The sequence below is a fragment of the Erinaceus europaeus genome, chromosome 12 (assembly GCF_950295315.1).
Source record: "Erinaceus europaeus chromosome 12, mEriEur2.1, whole genome shotgun sequence".
NCBI classification, from domain to species: Eukaryota; Metazoa; Chordata; class Mammalia; order Eulipotyphla; family Erinaceidae; genus Erinaceus; species Erinaceus europaeus.
Window position 1 is genome coordinate 3,857,496 of NC_080173.1, and position 19,852 is coordinate 3,877,347.

Below are 19,852 nucleotides of genomic sequence, written 5' to 3' on the forward strand. Positions count from 1 at the left end.
TCAGAACCTCTCCGTTTCAGTAAGCAGGACCCCCCCCCCCCCCCCGGCCCCCAGCACTTTGTATCTAGGCACAAGGAGAACATCTGTTTCAAAGAGCTTTTATTTCAAGCCACAGTCAGATCCTATAGCTAGTTATAAATGCTGCTCAGGCCTCTCAGGAGCCAAGGCCCCACACATCCATCACACGGAAGGATGTATCTTGTCACCGGGAAGGAACTCGGGCTGGCGGTTCACACAGGCGGGCGCCCAGGGCTGGACAATGAGCCAGGACGGCGTGTCCCTATGCGGCGACTGGGACAGCTGGAGCCGGCTAGGCACAGGCAGCTGGTGGCCCGGGATGTTTCCAGCCCCCGCGGGGGAGGGGAGGCCAGGCTGCTTCAGCTTCACACCTGCACACCTGCACACCTGCAGGCCCCGCCTCTTCCCCCACCCCCGGGACAGGCCTGCATTAAAAAAAAAAAATTAATATTTATTTATTTATTTTCCCTTTTGTTGCCCTTGTTGTTTTCTGTTGTGGTTGTCGTTATTGTTGTTATTGATGTCGTCATTGTTGGCTAGGACAGAGAGACATGGAGAGAGGAGGGGAAGACAGAGAGGGGGAGAGAAAGACAGACACCTGCAGACCTGCTTCACCGCCTGTGAAGCGACTCCCCTGCAGGTGGGGAAGGCCTGCATTTTTGTCCCTTGGCCAGAAGAGTGCTTGAAAGGGCCCTGTGCTTGGAGGGGCAGGTTCAGGAAGCAGAGGGGACAGATGCCAACACTGCCGGCTGGGCTGGCTCCCCCCGGGGAAGGCCCCGAGTCACAGAGGCCTAGCGCTCCTGCTCCGTGGCGTCCATGCAGGATTCCCAGGGGTTCCGGGGCATCCGAGGCAGGGAGGCGAGCAGGAGCGCCAGGCCGCCCAGAAAGAGCAGGACGAAGGCGGCACAGGCGCAGGCGAAGGCCCAGGAGAAGCGCGGCTGCACCCGGGCGGAGTCCTCGCTGTCAACCACGCGCTGCACCGACTGGCGCATCACCTCCACAGAGACGAAGAGGCAGAGGCCTGGGGGGGGGGGTGTCCAGAGCAGCTCTGAGGGCAGGGGTAGCTCCCTGCCACCTGCGGCCACCCCAGGGGGAACCGCAGGACCTCACCTGGGGGCAAAACTGCTCCAGCCCTTTGGGATCGGGCGGTAGCACAGCGGGTTAAGCGCATGTGGCGCAAAGCTCAGGGACCAGCGTGAGGGTCCCGGTTCGAACCCCGGCTCCCCACCTGCAGGTGAGTCGCTTCCCAGGCGGTGAAGCAGGTCTGCAGGTGTCTGTCTTTCTCTCCCTCTCTCTGTCTTCCCCTCCTCTCTCCATTTCTCTCTGTCCTATCCAACAACATCAACATCAATAATAATGACAACAACAATAAAAAGAACAAGGGCAACAAAAAGGAAATAAATAAATAAATATTTAAAAAAAAAACATCAGGGGCTGGGTGGTGGTACACCTAGTTGAGCGCAAGGACCCGGGTTCGAGCCCCTGGTCCCCACCTGTAGGGGGAAAGCTTTACATACAGGGGGTTGAAGCAGGGCTACAGATGTCTGTCTGACTCTCTCCCTATCACTCCCCTCCCTCTAGATTTCTGGCTGTCTCAATCCAATAAATAAAGATTAAAAAAAATACTCCAGCCCCTGCCCCTGTACAACCTGTTAGTCCTTCAGAAAAGCTTGTCTTTTTAAAGATATATATATATATATATAAAATATTTATTTATTCCCTTTTGTTGCCCTTGTTGGTTTTCATTGTTGTTGTAGTTATTATTATGTTGTTATTGATGTCATCATTGTTGGATAGGACAGAGAGAAATGGAGAGAGGAGGGGAAGACTGAGAGGGGGAGAGAAAGACAGACACCTGCAGACCTGCTTCACCGCCTGTGAAGCGACTCCCCTGCAGGTGGGGAACAGGGGGCTCAAACCGGGATCCTTACTCCAGTCCTCACGCTTTGTGCCACCTGCGCTTAACCTCCTGTGGTACCGCCCGACTCCCATGATGTATTTTTCTATGCAAAAATGCATCATGACTTTTCTGACAACCCAGTATTTCTCAAGGCCCTTTAAAAAGTATTTTTAAAATTAATCAATTAATTTGTTATCATCAGACTGCATTGCTCTGCACTGACTCACTTAAGTAGAGAGAGATGAAATGGGGGAGATGGGGACAGACATCTCACGTCCAAAGCTTCCTCCAATACAGAGGGTCTGGGCTCAGACTTGGCTTCTGCACATGACAAAACAGATACACTCTCCAGGTGACCCCCCCCTTCCTGGGTTATCACTGGGGCTCAGTAAAAATACATTGTTCTTGGTGGCCATTTTTTCCATTTTATTAGACAGAGAGAAAATGGAGAGAGGAGGGAGAGACAGAGATGGAGAAAGATAGACACCTGCAGACCTGCTTCACCGCCTGTGAAGAACCTCCCCTGCAGGAGGGGACCCGGGGGCTCGAACCAGGACCCTAGTGTGGGTCCTTGTGCCTAGTACTGTGTTGGTATCTTCTAATTCTGCTTTTAAAAACCCCTTCTGTTTCATTTGGTTTAAATCCCCCCTGCTTAACACTGCATTCTATTTACATAACCTCTGTGTTCTATTTACATAACCACTGCTGTCTATTTACATAAATCACTTTTACATTTACATAAAGCACCACCTTCCCTCCAGGGCATTGGTGGTTTAGTGGTAGAATTCTCGCCTGCTCCACCCCCTCTCCTTGACACACCCTGATCCTCTCCTTGTCACACCCTGATTTTCACCAGTCACTTTTCTCTCCACCCTCTCTGCGTCACATCCTGTTCACACCCTACTTAGGAAGTATATATAAAGACAACATTGTTCGTTTTAGTTAGTTGTTAGTTTAGTCTAGCTTAGTTAGTTGTTAGTTTAGTCTAGCTTGGTATAGATTGCGCTGCATCCTGCATGAATAAAAAGATACTGCGTACAGCTCAACCATGAGTCCCTGGTCGTCTGTCTCCCGTCAGTGAAGCTCAGCCCGACAGTACTGTGTACGCTTAACCCATGCGCCAGTGCCCCCCGCCACCCCCCACCAGCTGTCTTGCTGGTTAACTTAAGTTTCATCTGTGGTTAGCATTGCCTGCACTGCCCTGGGGATTTGGTTTGAGAAATGAAGAAACCACCAAGATCTGCCAGCTCAGAACGGCTGCGGTTCTAACCCAGCACATGCCTGGATGCACATTTCCAGTAACTAGGGCACCCCTGCCTCTCGACACCCCCACCCCATACCCCCCCCCACACAGGCAGGAATATGGGGCCATAGCAAGCCCCGTGATGGGGTAACCCCCAACCCAGCCCTGGGAGGAGCCCGCCCCCTCCCACCTGCAAAAGTGTAGAACATGGCAGCAGGTCTCAGCAGGTAGTCTCGCCGCTTCCTGCAGGACAGGAGCACACAGGCAGAACCCAGGAGGGCGAAGCACAGGCTGAGGAGGGCGAGGGCGGCCGCAGAGATGCTGTAATCTGTAAGGGACGAGGGGAGAGTCACACCTGCAGGCCTCAGCCTGGGGCACTTGGCTGGCCTGGCTGTGCCTCCAGTCAGGGAGGTGATATCTTATTTATATCTTTTCCCTTCCTTTCCTTTCTTTTCTTTTCTTTTCTTTTCCTTTCCTTTTTCCCTTCCCTTCCCATTCCTTTCCTTTCCTCTTTCTTTCTTCCTCTTTCTCTTTTTTAAAAAATATTTTTAATTATCTTTATTTATTTATTGGATAGAGATAGTTAGACATTGAGAGGAAGGGGGAGATAGAGAGGGAGAGAGACGCCTGCAACCCTGCTTCACTACTTGTGAAGCTTTCCCCCTGCAGGTGAGGACCAGGGACTTGAACTTGGATCCTTGTGCCCTGTAACATGTGTGCTCAATCAGGTGAGCCACCACATGGTCCCTCTCTTTCTTTTTTTTAGCAGAGCACTGCTCAGTTCTGGTGCAGGGAATTGAACCTGGGACTTTGGAGCCTCAGGCAAGAAAGTCTCTTTGCATAACCATTATGCTGTCTCTCTCTCTCTCTCTCTCTCTCCCTCTCTCTCTCTTTTTTTTTTTTTATCAGACCCCTGCTCAGCTCTAGTTTATGGTATTGCTGGGTATTAAACCTGGGGTTTGGAACATCATGCATAAGGGTCTCTTTGCACCACCATTATGCTATCTTCCCCTGCCCCTTCTTTATATTTTTTGATTTCTTTATTGGGGAATTAATGTTTTACATTTGACAGTAAATACAATAGTTTGTACATTCATAACATTTCCCAGTTTTCCATATAACAATACAACCCCCACTAGGTCCTCTGTCATCCTTCTTGGATCTGTATTCTCCCCCTCACCCACCCCAGAATCTTTTACTTTGGTGCAATACGCCAATTCCAGTTCAGATTGTACTTGTCTACTTGTGTTTTCTTTTCTGATCTTGTTTTTCAACTTCTGCCTGAGAGTGAGATCCTCTGTATTTCTTAATTAACTTATTAAAAATTGTTCTGGGTGCTAGAGATAGTACAGTGGTTATGCAACAAACTCCCATACCTGAGGCTTTGAGGTCCCAGCTTCAACCCCTGGTCCCCCCCAAGCCAGAGCTAAGCAGTGCTCTGATTAAAAAAAATGAAAAATGCCTCTGACCAGAGCACCACTGACCTCTGGCTATTGGTGACACCAACCAGAGCACCACTGACCTCTGGCTATTGGTGACACCAGGGATCAAACCTGGGACTTCTGGCATTCACGTGCTCTCTCCCTGGCCTCGAGACGTGCTTATTATCCCATTTTCACAGGTGAGGAAACTGAGGGCCGGAGAGCCCAAGGGTCTCACACAGGGTTGCACAGGACAAGGGGCGAGGCTGGGAGGGTGACCTGGCCTAGGACACCCAGAGCAGGCCGTGGCAGTGCTCCCCTGTGAGGGGTGGACGGCGTGGAGCTGCCGGCCTTTCTGAGCAAGATCAGGGTCAAGGGCAGTGCTTGGGCTGGGAGTGGACTGAGGCTGAAGCCTTGCTACAGAGCACTGTGTAGGCGTCTGTGTGTGCGGGGGGGACTCGTCCATGTGCCATGTTCTCACTGCCACACCTGCAGCCAGATGTACAGCTGTGGGTCTGTGCGGTGTGACAGATGTATGTGTCCTTGGACCCTCACATCCACACTCTCCTCGAAGCGGGAACTGCAGTCCCCCACACACTCGGAGCCACGAGCCTGACAAGCGTCCCAGGGACTCAGAGACCGCGTTCCAGTTTCGGAGAGCCTAACCCGGCAGCCTCCCTGGGGCTCCGTGGGGAAACGCATTCCGGTGCAGTCCAGGAGTCCACTGGGAGACATCTCTTTCTCAGACACTCGAGCCCTGAGGAGTGGAGGCCCCAGATGCTGAGGGTCAGAGTGTCGAGGAGGTCCCCGGAGCAGAGGGCTACAGACACCATCAGGACGGGCTGCTTATCACCAAGAGCGGGGAGTCAGGGCTCTTGTTCCTGATGATTTTCTGCCTCAGCTGCGCAGGGAGCCACTTCTCATCCCCTGCACCCTGTCCCCCCGCCTTCCACCCAGGCTCACCTCCCTTTCTTTCTTCCTTTCTTCCTTTCTTTCTTTCTTTCTTTCTTTCTTTCTTTCTTTCTTTCTTTCTTTCTGTTTATTTCTTTCTTTCTTTCTTTCTTTCTTTCTTTCTTTCTGTTTATTTATTTGATAGAGACAGGGAGAAACTGAGGGGAGGGGGAGGCAGAGATGGAGAGAGAGAGAGAGACACCTGCAGCCCTGCTTCACCACTTGTGAAGCTTTCCCTTTGCAGGTGGGAACCAGGGGCTTGAACCCGGGTCCTTGTGCGCTGTAGTGTGTGCTTAACCAGGTTGCCCGCCCCCCCCACCCCGGCTCACCTTTCTGAGTGGTGACTTCGAAGATCTCTGAGCTCTCACCTGGATTCAAATGTCTGAAGTAGGAACAGTTTTGCTCTGTAGAGAAGGGAAATAGTCATGAGCTGGGCACTTGGGCAGAAACAGAGAGGGAAGGTGAGGGCCACCCTTTCTGGGGGCAGGTGTGTAGGGGCCTCCAGCTGGTTCTCCTCCCCAACCCCCATCTGGACCAAGCTCCACATCTTTCCCTGCACCTTGGGCTGAAATTTTCGTAACGTCAGGGGATTTGACTCAGAGCTGGGGAAGAGAGGGTGTCACAGAGAGCAGCTCTGTGGACACTGAGCCCAGCCGGCCGACAGGCTTCAAGGGGCTCAGCCCTCAGGTCATTTGTCCCGGGTGCAAGGTGTGTGGCCCACTCAAGGCCACTGAGTGGCCCTTCACTGAAGCCGATTCTGCTCCTAGGGGACTTGGGGCAATGTCTGAAGACGCGGTTTGGTGTCACGACTGGGCAGGGATGCGACTGGTGTCCAGAGGACAGAGACCAGGAATAGTATTAAATATCCAAGGAGACCCAGGACAGAACTGCTGCAGACTGGAGTGACCCAGCAGTCACCGCCCCTCCTGCCTCATGCCAGTTGTCTGTCGGCAGTGCTGAGGTGGAGAAATGGGCATCCACACCTCTTTCTTTCTTTTAAAAATGTCTTTATTTATTAATGGATAGAGGCAGAGACACTGAGAGAGCAGAGGGAGAGAGACAGAGAGAGACACCTGCAACACCACCTTGACCACTCAAAAAGCTTCCCCTCGACAAACCTGGGAGCTCAAACCCAGGTCCTTGCGCACTGCAGAGTGTGTGCTCAACCTGGGGCACTGCTCCCAGCCCCTCCAAACCTGCTTCCAGGTCAGATGGTTCATTGGATCCACCTGACAGCAGACAGTGTTGTTCAGAAGCTTCCGGGAGATTCTGGTACTTGGCCAGATTGAGAAGCCCTACTCCAGGCCCTTCAAGTGACCCAGAAAGATCTTTTCTGAAGGGGACATTTGGATAGACTGGGTTGCAAGACCCCGTCTTCTCACTGGAGCCCCCATACTAGTGGTGCAGCCCAGACAAGACCTCCCTGGAGAGATGTTTGGCCCCGCTGGTGTGTATTAGGGAGACGTTGGCTGACCTGTGGACAGCAGGCCCAAAAGCCAGTGTTTGCTTGAGGCAGACGGAACGATCAGAACAAGGACATGCATTAGAATCGCAGATGTCATTCCACTCTCTCTTAAAAATAATAAAAAAATAATAAAAAACACTTAAAAATAATTATTTTATTTATTATTGGATAGCGACAGAGAGAAATTGAGAGGGGTGGGGGAGAGGTAGAGGGAGAGAGACAGAGACACCTGCAGCCCTGCTTCACCACTCGTGAAGCTTTCCTCCTGCAGGAGGGGAGCAGGGGCTTGAACCTGGGTATTTGTGCACTGTAATGTGAGCATTTAACCAGGTGCGCCACTGCCTGGCCATTCTCCCACATTCCCCTTCAGTCTCTCCCACAACCAAACATACTATAGAATCAAAGGATAGTTTTATTGTGTATTCAATATGGCTAGGAAGCAGGTTATGGGTTATTTTATATTTCTTCTTAGTTAGGTTGCTTTTTTTTTTTTTCAACCTAATTTTATTGAGGGATTCAAAGTCTACTTTTATATATTTATTTATTTTTAATCAGTGAAACCCTTCATTAACTTACTCCCTTTCTCTGTTAGGTTCAGCTCTCACAGTCAAAACCAGTTCTGCTTGGATTGATTGATTGATTTATTTACCAGAGCACTGCTCAATTCTGGTGTATGGTGGCACAGGGGGATTGAACCTGGGACTTTTGGAGCCTCAGGCATGAGAATTTCTTTGCATGACCATTATACTATCTTCCCCCACCCCTGGATTCTTATCTTATCTCTCACCTCCAGGCTCCCTCTGACCCACTTTCTTCGTAGGCTGCCGAGCCCACGGTCTTTGTGGAGGCAGGTGAGCTGCTCTCTGACCCAGGCTGTCTGTTGTTGAGCCCGTGAGCTCTTCCCCCAAGGTCAGGGGTTCCTGAGTATCCTCCACAGCTGAGTAAGAGACAGATTCCTGCAGGTGGACCAGACTTAGTCGCCGCCACTGAAGGTAAACAGTCTTCCCTGAGATTCTACATTGGAATCACTTTCCTTCTGAACTGAGTTACCTGGGGTATCAGCCTGCCAGTGGTGGTGCCGGCATTGCGGTTGCTCCCCTCTCTCTCCCTCTCCCCTCCTCTCCCTCTCCCTCCTCTCCCTCTCCCTCCTCTCCCTCTCCCTTTCTCTCCCTCCTCTCCCTTCCTCTCCCTTTCCTCTTCTCCCCTCCACTTCTCCTTCTCCCTTCCTTTCCCTCTCTCTCCCCCTCTCCCTCTTCTCCCTTTCTCCCTACCTCTCCCTCTCTCCCTTTCTCCCTCTTCCTCTCCCTCTCTCCCCCTCCCCTCCCCCCTCTCTCCCTCTCCTCCCTCTCCCTCTCCCTCTCTCCCTCTTCCTCCTTCCAGTGCTATTTTAAAGCATGATGCAAAGCTCTCTTGTTTGCTGGGCTATTCATCATTGACTCTCTTGAATCCCTGCTTCCCACTGGCCCGAGCTGTGCCGTTCACCTTCACGTGTCTCCCTCTGGACAAAGGCCAATTTCCATTGTCATTGAAAACCCTCTGAAAAAGAACTGGCCGAACTCGAGTGTATTTCATGGTCAACTACCTTCCTGACTACGCACAATCCGTGAGTTAAAAGGCTTTGGGAGGCAGGTCCTCAAATTCAGGGCCCATCGGGCCTGGCCAAGGCTGGCTTGGTGGTTTTTCCTGCATGGTCACCTCCACCGTAAACACCAGGCTTCATCCTGGAGAACTACTGCCAGCAGTGCTGTGAGGAAAAGCTGCCTCCTCCTCTCACGCCACGGGGGCAGTGCGTCTGGGGCAGCCAGCCTCTCAGCTCTGGGGGGACTTTTGCTCTACCCTGGCTTGGGTTCAGTGTCACCCCCTTCTCTGCTGTCTCCTGTGAGATGCTCTCACCCTCGGGCACCTGGGAGTCTGTTTTCTCTCTGTGTGCTTGACCTCAGGGTTTGATGGGCCAACCACACCTCTCTCTCGGACTTAGCATAGGAGAAGTGTCAATCTCTTTCTTTCTTTCTTTTTAATTTTTTCCCTTTTGTTACCCTTATTTATCATCCTTGTTGTTATTGCTGTCGTTGTTGGACAGGACAGAGAGAAATTGAGAGAGGAAGGGAAGACAGAGAGGGGGAGAGAAAGACAGACACCTGCAGACCTGCTTCACCGCCTGTGAAGCGACTCCCCTGCAGGTGGGGAGCTGGGGGCTCGAACCGGGATCCTCATCCTGGTCCTTGTGCTTTGCGCCACCTGCGCTTAACCCACTGCCCTACCGCCTGACTCCCGTCTTCCTATCTTCCTTCATTCCTTCCTTCCATTCTTTTTCCTTTTTTTGCCTCCACGGTTATCACTGGGGCTCAGTGTGTCACTACGAATCCACCCCATTTTCTTCCATTTTATTGGACAGGACAGAGAGAAATTGAGTGGGAAGGGGGAGATTGAGAGGGAGAGAGACACCTGCAGACCTGCTTCACAGCTTGTGAAGTTTCCCCTCTGTTGGTGGGGAGCAGGGGCTTGAACCTGGGACCTTGCGCTTAGTACCATGTGTGCTCTGCTGACTAGCACCAGAGTCAATGTCTTCTGTCCTGCACCTGAGAAACCTTTGCTCCAGTGCTCTGTGGCTGCCTCTGGGAGGCCACTTAGCTCTTGCTGGCTGCTGGCAGCTCTTCCGGGAAGAGGCACAGAGAACTCAGGACAACTTAAAGCTGGCATTGGGGGGCTACTCAGTGGACCCACGCAAGAATCCCAGTTCAAGCCCCCGGCTCCCCATCTGCAACAGGAGTGGGGTGGGGTCGCTTCACAAGCGATGAGGCAGGTCTACAGGTGTCTGTCTTTCCCTCTCTACCTCCCCCTCCTCTCTCAATTTCTCTCTGTCTGATCCAATAAAAATGGAAAATAAATAAATAAAATAAAGCCTACTTACAAACAACAAGAATAATGAAAACCTGGCCTTGGTCAGTGTCATTCAAGAATTGTCCAGGGTCCTGCCCTTGCATCTGGAGGACACCTGGGTAAACAGCCCACCAGGGACATGGAAAAAGAAATGACATCCGAAGTGGGCTGTGGAGGCCGGAGGAGTGGGCGGGGAGAGTTAGTTCTCTGTAGAAGCCTGTGCTTCTGAGCTTGCTTGTTTCTGCCCTTCTCATGTCCCCCCCAGCCCCATGACTTTGCACAGAGCTTATAGCAGCCAGACTTGCCTCAGTGGACTAACTCCAGCCCCTTCACTGCGCAGAAGAAGCTGCTTTGGACCCTCAGCCAGAGGGTGGTGCTCTGCAAATTCCTTTGATCCTTTGTTTGTCTGTTTGTTTTCCTCCAGGGGTTCTCTCTGGGGCTCGGTGTCAGCACTATGACTCCACTGCTCCTGCAGCCCATTTCCCCCATTTTATTGGAAAGGACAGAGAGAGGTTGAGAGAGGAAAGGGAGACAGAGAGGGAGAAAGACAAAGAGACACCTGCAGATCTGCCTCACTGCTTGTAAAGTGTGTCCCCCTTCAGCAGGTGGGGAGCTGGGGGCTCGAACTCAGATCCTTGTTGGGGTCCTTGCGTTTAGTACTATGTGTGCTTAACCAGGTACACCACTGCATGCCCTCATGAAGTTCAGTTCCATGCAGGATGAGAGAGTTGGACTGAGAACAGATCCTCCAGGGCCTGAAGCATCAAGAGCTTTCTCAGGAATGGAGAAGACATCCGTAGCATCAGTGCAAGGAGGAGGGAGGTAAACATTCTTCCGGACTCCTCAAGCCCTGGGCCCTTTGGTGTTGCGTAACCAACAAAGCGCTGCTGAATATTTCTGCATCAACCAGAACCCAGTGGTCAGGGCTCCCTTAGCCATACAGGCTGTTCCTCCTCCTCCTCCTCTTCTTCGTCTAAAATTTATTTATTTATAAAGTGGAAACACTGACAAGACCATAGGATAAGAGGGGCACAACTCCACACAATTCTCACCACCAGAACTCTGTGTCCCATCCCCTCCCCTGATAGCTTTCCTATTCTCTATCCCTCTGGGAGCATGGACCCAGGGTCATTGTGGGATGCAGAATGTAATTGCTTCCCCGCTGAACATGGGTGTTGACTGGTCGATCCATACTCCCAGCCCCATACGGGCTGTTCTTATAGTCAGAGCAAGGCTCTGTGTGCTCTGTGTGCTCTTATAGTGCTCTTATAGTGTGCTCTGTGTGTCTTATAGTCAGAGCAAGGCTCCTGTGTGCTCAGCCTGGAGTCATATGGGCCCTCTGGTCTAGTTTATTTATTTATTCATTTATTTTTTGCAGAGCCCTGCTCAGCTCTGACTTATGGAGATTGAACTGGGAACTCAGAGCCTTAGGCGTGGAAGTCAGTCTGCATAACCATTATGCTGTCTCCCAGCCCTGGTGTAGTTCTCTGAAACTGGATAGCAGCCCTGGCTTTGTGTGTCACACCCTTAGCCACAATGGTGGCTATCTGCCACCTAAGCCCAGCTCAAATCAAATGCTGGGTTTACCACATTTCTGAGGATTGACTAACTTCGTTTTTAGACCGTTGGGGTTTGTGATTGCCCTGGCTAGACATTATTACCAAAACAGACAAAACTAGAAACACAGAGCTTGGATTCCCCACGAGCCCGCAGCAGAGCTAGGCCAATGGGGGAGGGCCCAGAGCTCCTAGCACTGCTGCGGGTCACCTCTGCTTCCCGAGACAACTTCGCTATCTGCGTTTCCGTTCTGTAGGCCTGGCTTCTTCTGTGTTTAAACTAACTCATTCAAAGTCTCTGTCTAGTAAGTCCAATATCTGGACTTCCTCAGGGCCTTCCCCTCACACACTTTATCTGGGCCAAGTTCCCCTACCTATCCCTAAGCCAAAGATTTTTCATTCTTCACACAACATAACTTTCTGTTGTTGAAAATGGCACCATTTAAACTGTAACATAGACGACTTTGGAAATCAGTGTTCCCACTGCTGTCTGTGTTTGAGTCTTTTTTTCTGAGTCAGTTTTGGAAAAGCTGTGTACTTTGTCCTGCATGGCTGTCTCTTACTCAGTTTGGTAGTCAGCTCACAAGGTTTCTTAAAATGCTCGATACCGGGAGTCAGGCAGTAGCACAGTGGGTTAAGCACACGTGGTGCAAAGCGCAAGGACCGGCCTAAGGATCCTGGTTTGAGCCCCCGGCTCCCCACCTGCAGGGGAGTCGCTTCCCAGGCGGTGAAGCAGGTCTGCAGGTGTCTGTCTTTCTCTCCCCCTCTCTGTCTTCCCCTCCTCTCTTCATTTCTCTCTGTCCTATCCAACAACAATGACGATATCAATAGCAACAATAATAACTACAACAATAAAACAACAAGGACAACTAAAGGGAATAAATAAATAAATAAATGTTTAAAATAGAATGCTTGGCACCAACACAGCTCTCAGGCATCCCTGCAGGACTCTGCGCTCAGCTATCAGCTTGTGCCTCTGAGCCACCTGCTTGCTTGCTCACAGCCTGAAGGCTAGTCAGCCAAGGCGAGAGTGTGGCCCTTGCCTGGGTCTGAGTGCAGCGCACACAGCCATCTCGATTGCAGGATATTTCAGAGCTCTCCCAAGCCCCCATGCAATGCTCACTCCCTAGCTTTTTAATTAGCTTATCAGTGTTATCAACTGCCTCTGGCAGTCTTGATGTCAAATAATTATCGCTAATTGTTTTTGCCAAATACCACCTGAGAAAAATGACTGTTCCCACTGGCTAGGCTCAGAGTCTGGTCAAACTCAGAACACCTGGCAAGTGATGGCCTCTGGGAGCTACTGGGCAGATCTCAGTGTCTACTGTATACTAACTGTGGATACCATCCGGAAAAAAAAAAATTGACAGAGTGAAAACTTCCAAAAATACCTTTTTCCATAAAAGCAATGAGAACATGGGCAAAGGTGGCCAGAAGCAACTTTTCCAGAACTCTCAGTATCACCTTGGTCTGAAGTAATCCCGCGAGAACGTATTCAAGAAAAACAGATGAGGGAGTTGGGCGGTAGTGCAGCTGGTTAAGCGCATGTGGCGCAAAGCGCAAGGACTGGCGTAAGGATCCCGGTTCGAGCCCCCGGCTCCCCACCTGCAGGGGAGTCACTTCACAGGCGGTGAAGCAGGTCTGCAGGTGTCTGTCTTTCTCTCCCCCTCTCTGTTCCCCCTTCTCTCTCCATTTCTCTCTGTCCTATCCAACAATGAACGACATCAATAATAACTACAACAATAAAACAACAAGGGCAACAACAAGGGAATAAATAAATAAATATTTTTTTAAAAAAGAAAAACAGATGAGTCTCAAGCATGACAGTAGGCTCCAATAATGTGGCTTAGAGAGAGATGGTGCCCAACTCTGCCCCTCTGGTGGCTCCCGGGTGGGTGGTCTCAGAGCTGTGACAGAGCTGGGGCGGGGGATGAGAACAGGGCAAGTGAAGACACCGCTGAGCTCACTGTTATTCTTTTTTTTTTTTTTTTCTCTCCAGGGTTATTGCTGGGCTCGGTGCCTGCACCATGAATCCACCGCTCCTGGAGGCCATTCCCCCCCCCCTTTTGTTGCCCTTGTTGTTGTAGCCTCGTTGTGGTTATTATTATTGCCATTGTTGATGTCGTTCGTTGTTGGATAGGACAGAGAGAAATGGAGAGAGGAGGGGAAGACAGAGAGGGGGAGAGAAAGACAGACACCTGCAGACCTGCTTCACCGCCTGTGAAGCGACTCCCCTGCAGGTGGGGAGCTGGGGGCTCAAACCGGGATCCTTACGCCTGTCCTTTCGCTTTGCGCCACCTGCACTTAACCCGCTGCGCCACCGCCTAACCCCCGTACTGTTATTCTTGAGACTTACCTGTTTTTCTTGAATGCGTTCTCGTGGGATTACTGCAGACCAAGGTGATTTTGGGTGTTCTGGAAAAGTTGCTTCTGGCCACCTTTGCCCATGTCCTCATTGCTTTTATGGAAAAAGGTATTTTTGGAGGTTTTCGCTCTGTCAATTTTTTTTTTCCGGATGGTATCCACAGTTAGTATACAGTAGATACTGAGAATGGTGTTTGGTGAGGCCTGGGATGCTCGGTAGTGGGCAGAGCACTAGACATGCAGGTATGAGTTCCATGTCTGGTCCCTGGCACTGTGCATGCCAGCCTGCTGCTCTGTTCCCAGCTCTTCTCACTTTATCTCTCTCAGGAAATAAATAATAAACAAGAATTCCACTCAGGCTGATCCCACTCATCAGATGCTGAGAAATAAGAACAGAAGTGTGGCGCCCCATCACGAACACCAGGGAGCATAACAGGGTCATCTCCTCTGGACCTGCATTCAGACTTCAAGGAAGCTGGGCAGGAACGAGAATGGGACAACGCATTCTCCCCCCATTATTGTTACAAATAATTATACTGTCACAACTGATTAATAACACTTTGGCAGTGCCTGGTGGGAATGGAGAGTCAGAAGCACCCCCTCTCCCTTACACAGGGGCATATTTGAAAGTTACATTATGAAAGTGGGGAAGGTGCGTCAACATAGACGGACAAAACAAGTCATGTTATGACCTGCCCCTCAAAGAAAGAATGCAGAGATTGAGGCCTCCCAGGTACAAGTTGACGTATCGAAACAAAGAAAGATTAATAGTTAAACTTTACCAGATCTAGATGAGCAGTGGCCTACGACTAGGCAAAGATCTGTATGCCCCCCATAGGAGATTAATGATAGAAATAGCCTTCAGCAAAAGTCAAAAACAATTCTGAGAATGACCTCCTCTGAGAACAGGGTGATACTAAGTATTGTGCCATTCTTTATAGTAATAGGGGAGTGACGTGTAGCCTGCCAAAGCCACAAGACTATGATGCTTATTGCTACTTCCTTATGAGCTAGATGTTTATGTAACCTGAATGTAACCTGAAAAAGTACAAAAGCTAATGCAGTTTCACTATTAAAATGAGTCCAGATTCACCCTCCAATAGAGTGAATAGAGTGTGGTGTCTATCTGTTCTCCCTCGCGCCGACTCCTGACCCACCGGGGAGGTTGCCTTCAAGACCCCTGACTCTCCTGCTGCTCATCTGCTGTGGTGGTCCGCGGCACAGAAGTGAAAACACAAAGCGGAGCCTGGACTGGGTGTGGTGCACTGCACCAAAGTAAAGGGCTCTGGGGTGGGGCAGAGTGTTCAGGTCCTGGAATATGATGTTGGAGGACCTAGGTGAGGAGCTAGAGTGTTCTGCGGAAAACTGAGAGATGTTACACGTGGACCAACTATTGTATTTTACTGTTGACTATAAGCCATGACCCCCCCCCCCCCCCATGAAGATAAACCAAAAACAGAGAAACAATTCTATTGCCTGGCATCATGGTCCTGGAGGTGGTGCAGTGGATAAAGCATCAGACTCTCAAGCATGAGATCCTGAGTTCGATCCCCAGCAGCACATGTACCAGAGTGATGCCTGGTTCTTTTTCTCTCCTCCTTTGTTTCTCATTAATAAATAAAGTATATATATGCCTGGCATTTTGTAGGTGATCCTGCCCATGGATTTGTTCTTATTGTTAGTAATTGTTATTATTGTTGTTATTAGTAGTAGTAATACATGAAGGTATATGTGTGAGCCCTACTCGTCTTTCCAGAAAGGAGTGATTTTCCAAAGACCAGGAATGGTGAGAAGGGCAGGAAAGGTTAAGGAGAAGATGCCATCTGGCAGCCTGTCTTAGAGGAGGCAGTGCTCCTGAGTGTGGGACATGTGACACAGGTGGAGAGACAGGTAAACTCGGGCAGGTAGACAGGAAGGGAGCCTTCCTGAGTGCAAGGCCAAGTCCTGTCGGCTGGTTCCCTGAGGCTAGTCCAGCCACCATTAGCCAGTCACTTCCTCCCACGTATAGACTTGGCTGTCTACTCCCTGGCCTCCAGATATCCAAAGGCAGATGCCACTAGGGACAGGTGGACAGGGGGCAGGACCATAACACTGTGTCCCCATGCCAGGCCCCAGGGTTACTGCCCTGCCCAGCCTTGCCCAGCCCTGCCCAGCCCTGCGTGCTGGCTGGGTGCTGCATCTGTTCGTGGCTCAGCTATGCCGAGGACCACGGCCACTGAGCTCTGAGATAGCTGTCAAGCATGTGTCTGTGCTTGTTAAAGCCTTGGCCCTGGGACTCTGCTTCCCAGACAGCTGGGTATTCACGGGTCACTGGGTATTCAGGAGGCATGAGCAAGCAGAGAAGTTTCTGGGGAAGTGAAGAGGGAGGAGAGAGGCAGGGTGGGGTGGGAACAGTGTTCGGGCTGCTGTGTTGCCTGGCCTGGCAATTTGGGAACTGAACCTTGACTTCCCTGACCATGGAACACCTGGTCTGCTAACAGAATGGGCTGGAAATCCAGGGAGGGCGGGGCACACTCCTCTGGCCCACTGCCACACTAGGCTGCGATTGTTAGTGCTTGGAGCCGGAGACTTCTCTCTTCTCCTCTCCCCTCCCCTCCTCTCCTCTCTTCTCCCCTCCCCTCCCCTCCCCTTCTGTTTACTTCCCTTCTTCCTGTCTGTTTTCTTTTCTTTTTGTCCTACCCCGCCTCTCTCGCCTGACCACTTCTAAGAGCTGGCTTATGGTGGTGCAGGGAATTGAACCAGTCACCTTTGGTGCCCCAGGCATTAAAGACATTCTGTGTAACCACTACACCATCTCTCCGCACCAAGCACCCCACCTTATGGGAGGAAGCAGAGGCTGTGATGTGCTTGGCTTGCCCTCCTTACCATCCCCGTCCCCGCAGTCAGTCATGGATTAGAACCCAAGTCTCTGAGTCTCTGCACAAGGCTCTTTCTGCCCCATACGCTCTATTGGCTATAAATTATAGAGGGCTCTGCACTTCAGGATGGGTGCTAATCGCTCTGCCACTGGGTCATCTTGACAAGGGAGTCACATCCAGTGTGTGGTTCAGTTACAAAAGAGGAAAGCAACACAGCTAAACTAGCAGGAGGGCCAGAGAGATAGCTCAGTGGGTAGCGCGTGCCCCTGGCCTTGCGCTCTCCCAGGCTGAGCCCTAGCATATGACAGAAGATGCTCTGGCGTTGGAAGGAGTTCTGGTGCTGTGATTTCTCTCTGTCTGCCTCTCTTTTTTATTATCTTTATTTATTGGGCAGGGACAGCCTGAAATCAAGAGGGAAGGGGGAGTTAGAGAGGGAGAGAAAGACAGAGACGCCTACTTCACCACTCGAAAAGCTTTTCCCCTGCAGGTGGGGGCTGGGGGCTGGGGGCTCGAACCTGGGTTCTTGTGCCCTGTAACATGTGGGCTCAACCAGATGTGCTACCACCCGGCCCTGTCTGTCTTTTTTTTTTTTTTTTTAATATTTATTTCCTTTTGTTACCCTTGTTTTTTTGTTGTAGTTACTATTGCTGTTGTTATTGATGTCATTGTTGTTGGATAGGACAGAGAGAAATGGAGAGAGGAAGGGAAGACAGAGAAGGGGAGAGAAAGACAGACACCTGCAGACCTGCTTCACCGCCTGTGAAGCGACTCCCCTGCAGATGGGAAGCCGGGGGGCTCGAACTGGGATCCTTGTGCCGGTCCTTGCACTTTGCACCATGTACGCTTAACCCCACTCCCCTGTCTTTCTTTTTCAGATAAAAAAAAAAAAAAAAAAAAAAGAAGCAGCCCTGGGACAGTGGACTCAAGCAAGGTGCTGATCTGGCAAAAAGGAAAAACAAAAATACAAACTGAGGGGTCTGTGGTGGTGCATCTAGTTGAATGCACATTTTACTATGCTCAAGGACCCAGGTTCAAGCCCCTGGTCCCCATCGGCAGGGTGTAGGGGACTTGACAGTGAAGTTCACAGGGAGATAGCTGAGTGGGTAGGGTGTGCACCTGGCCTTGGGAAACAGGGATGCAGATGTTTCTTTCTCTCTTTTTTCTCACCCCCCCTTCCACCTCAATTTCTGTCACTGTCCAGTGAGCAAAACAAAAACAACGCAGATTGGAAGGGGACTGTTTGCAACTCTTAAGGGCTCTGAACTCAGAGAGGGTCTGCAGGAGGATTGGGCTCACCTTCAGCCATGTTCTCTCTCTCTCTCTCTCCCTCCCTTTCTCCCTCCCTCCCTCCTCTCTCTCTCCCTCCATGGTTATCACTTGGGCTTGGTGCCTACATTATGAATGTATTGCTCACAGCAGCCATTTTTTCCCCATTTTATTGGATAGAACAGAGAGAAATTGAGAGAGGAGGGGGAAACAGAGGGAGGGAGAAAGGGAGGGAGAGGGAGAGATGTGCAGACCTGCTTCACCACTTATGATGTGTCCCCCCCGCAGGTGGGGGCACTAGGGTTTGAACCTGGGTCCTTATACAACATGCACTTAACTAGGTGCACTACCACCAGCCCTTCTTGAACTATTTTTTCCAACATGGTGCCTGGAGTACAAGTCTGCCCACCTGCGTGTGCTGGCACACCCAGAACACTGACCACCACAGCCAGCTACCCCTAGTCTGGCAGACAGACCCACAGTCTCCTTCTGAGCCATTAGAGCAGCACCAGAACTCATCAGAACTCTTGGGTGAAGAGCCCAGAGTCTTGGTAAGATGGCAACTCCTGGAGGGGCTGGGTGGTGGTGCACCTGATTGAATGCACGTTACATTGTACAAGGAACCGGGTTTGAGCCCCCAGTCCCCACCTGCAGGGGGAAAGCTCCACAAGTGGTGAAGCAGGGCTGCAGGTGTCTCTCTGTCTCTTTCCGTCTCTGTATCCCCCAACTCTCTCAATTTCTGGCTGTCTCTCCAATAAATAAGTAAAGATAATTTTTAAAAAATTAAGAAAAGAGGGAAAGGAAGGAAGAAAGAAAGAAAGGAAGAAAGAAAGAAAAAGAAAAAAAAAAAAAACCCAACTCCTGGAGACAGAAAGAAGCCCTCACTCCACAGTCTGGCTCTGGCTGGCAGCATGGCCTCATGCAACTCCCATCATCTTCCCTGGGCTCAGAGGGCTGGTCTGGGCTGGGCAGTGCCCTGAGGTGGGGAATCCTGTCCCCTTTCCCTGAGTAGTGGGGTGGAGCAGGCAGGAGGCAGAGGCCGGTGCAGGTGAGTACGTTACCCCCAGGCAGGGTGATGGGTCCACAGCTCTTGTCCTTGCTGTCGTCCACGGTGATAAGCTTGATGCAAATCCGCCAGAGGCCAAAGTGGGCCACCTGGCAGGTGACATTGTGCCCCTCCACCCTGGGGCTCAGCACTGCCCAGTGGTCGCTCACCACGGCCACAACGGCCAGCACGATGCCCACCAGGATGCAGAAGAGGGTCACACGGACCTTCGGTGTCTGTGTCTGAGACATGGTGGTCGTGGGGAAATGGCTACTCTGGGCAGCGTCTTCCTGGGCTGGGGGCCCCAGGCCAGGGTGGCAGTGTGGCCACTGAGCCCGAGTGTGAGCTAATTTTAGTAAGTCTGGCGGAGTCAGAGTGGCCTTCGGGCATGGCATGGGGCTGAGCAGCTGCCCAGGCGTGGCGGGGCCCCGGGAGGCTTCTATTAATGCCTGCTTGCCGGATGTCCCCAAGAGGATTCGCCTCAGGTTTCAGGGTTTTCTTTCCCTCTCAGCACAGCCCCAAGTCCCCTATGTGGGGTGAGGAGGGCAGGATGCCTGGGCAAGGAGGAGGGGAAGAGGATGGGGTGGCAGACACCCCGTAGGTGGTGTCTGTCTGCTCTGGGCTGGTGGAGAAAGGGGCATGGCTGCGTCAGGTCGGGGGTCCGGAGGACACAGGCTGTGGCGACTTCTGCCTTCACACCCGGGGAGGGATGAGAGGCTACTTAGCCTCTGGGTCTGGGGAACCCTGGGCCAGGCTGCTGGAGTTCCACTGCTTCCTCCAAACTGCAGGAAGATTTAGTGTTTTCTGACAGCACTATGCCCCGCATGAGAATGATGTTTCCTCTTCAGAGCTCTTTCCACCCCTCCAAATGGGTCCAGAATAAGA

At 51.3% G+C, this 19,852-nt stretch overlaps 1 protein-coding gene across 1 annotated transcript; it reads right to left on the bottom strand.

Annotated features, from left to right (window-relative positions):
- Window positions 1-507: 507 nt before the first annotated feature.
- CACNG1 (calcium voltage-gated channel auxiliary subunit gamma 1) lies at window positions 508-19,375 on the bottom strand. Its single transcript, XM_060202409.1, has 4 exons — window positions 18,984-19,375; window positions 5,863-5,937; window positions 3,352-3,489; window positions 508-1,039 (listed from the first exon to the last, which is right to left on the bottom strand). The coding sequence occupies exons 1-4, from the start codon at window positions 19,360-19,362 to the stop codon at window positions 810-812; spliced, it is 822 nt and encodes a 273-aa protein (XP_060058392.1). The 5' UTR covers window positions 19,363-19,375; the 3' UTR covers window positions 508-809.
- Window positions 19,376-19,852: the final 477 nt, after the last annotated feature.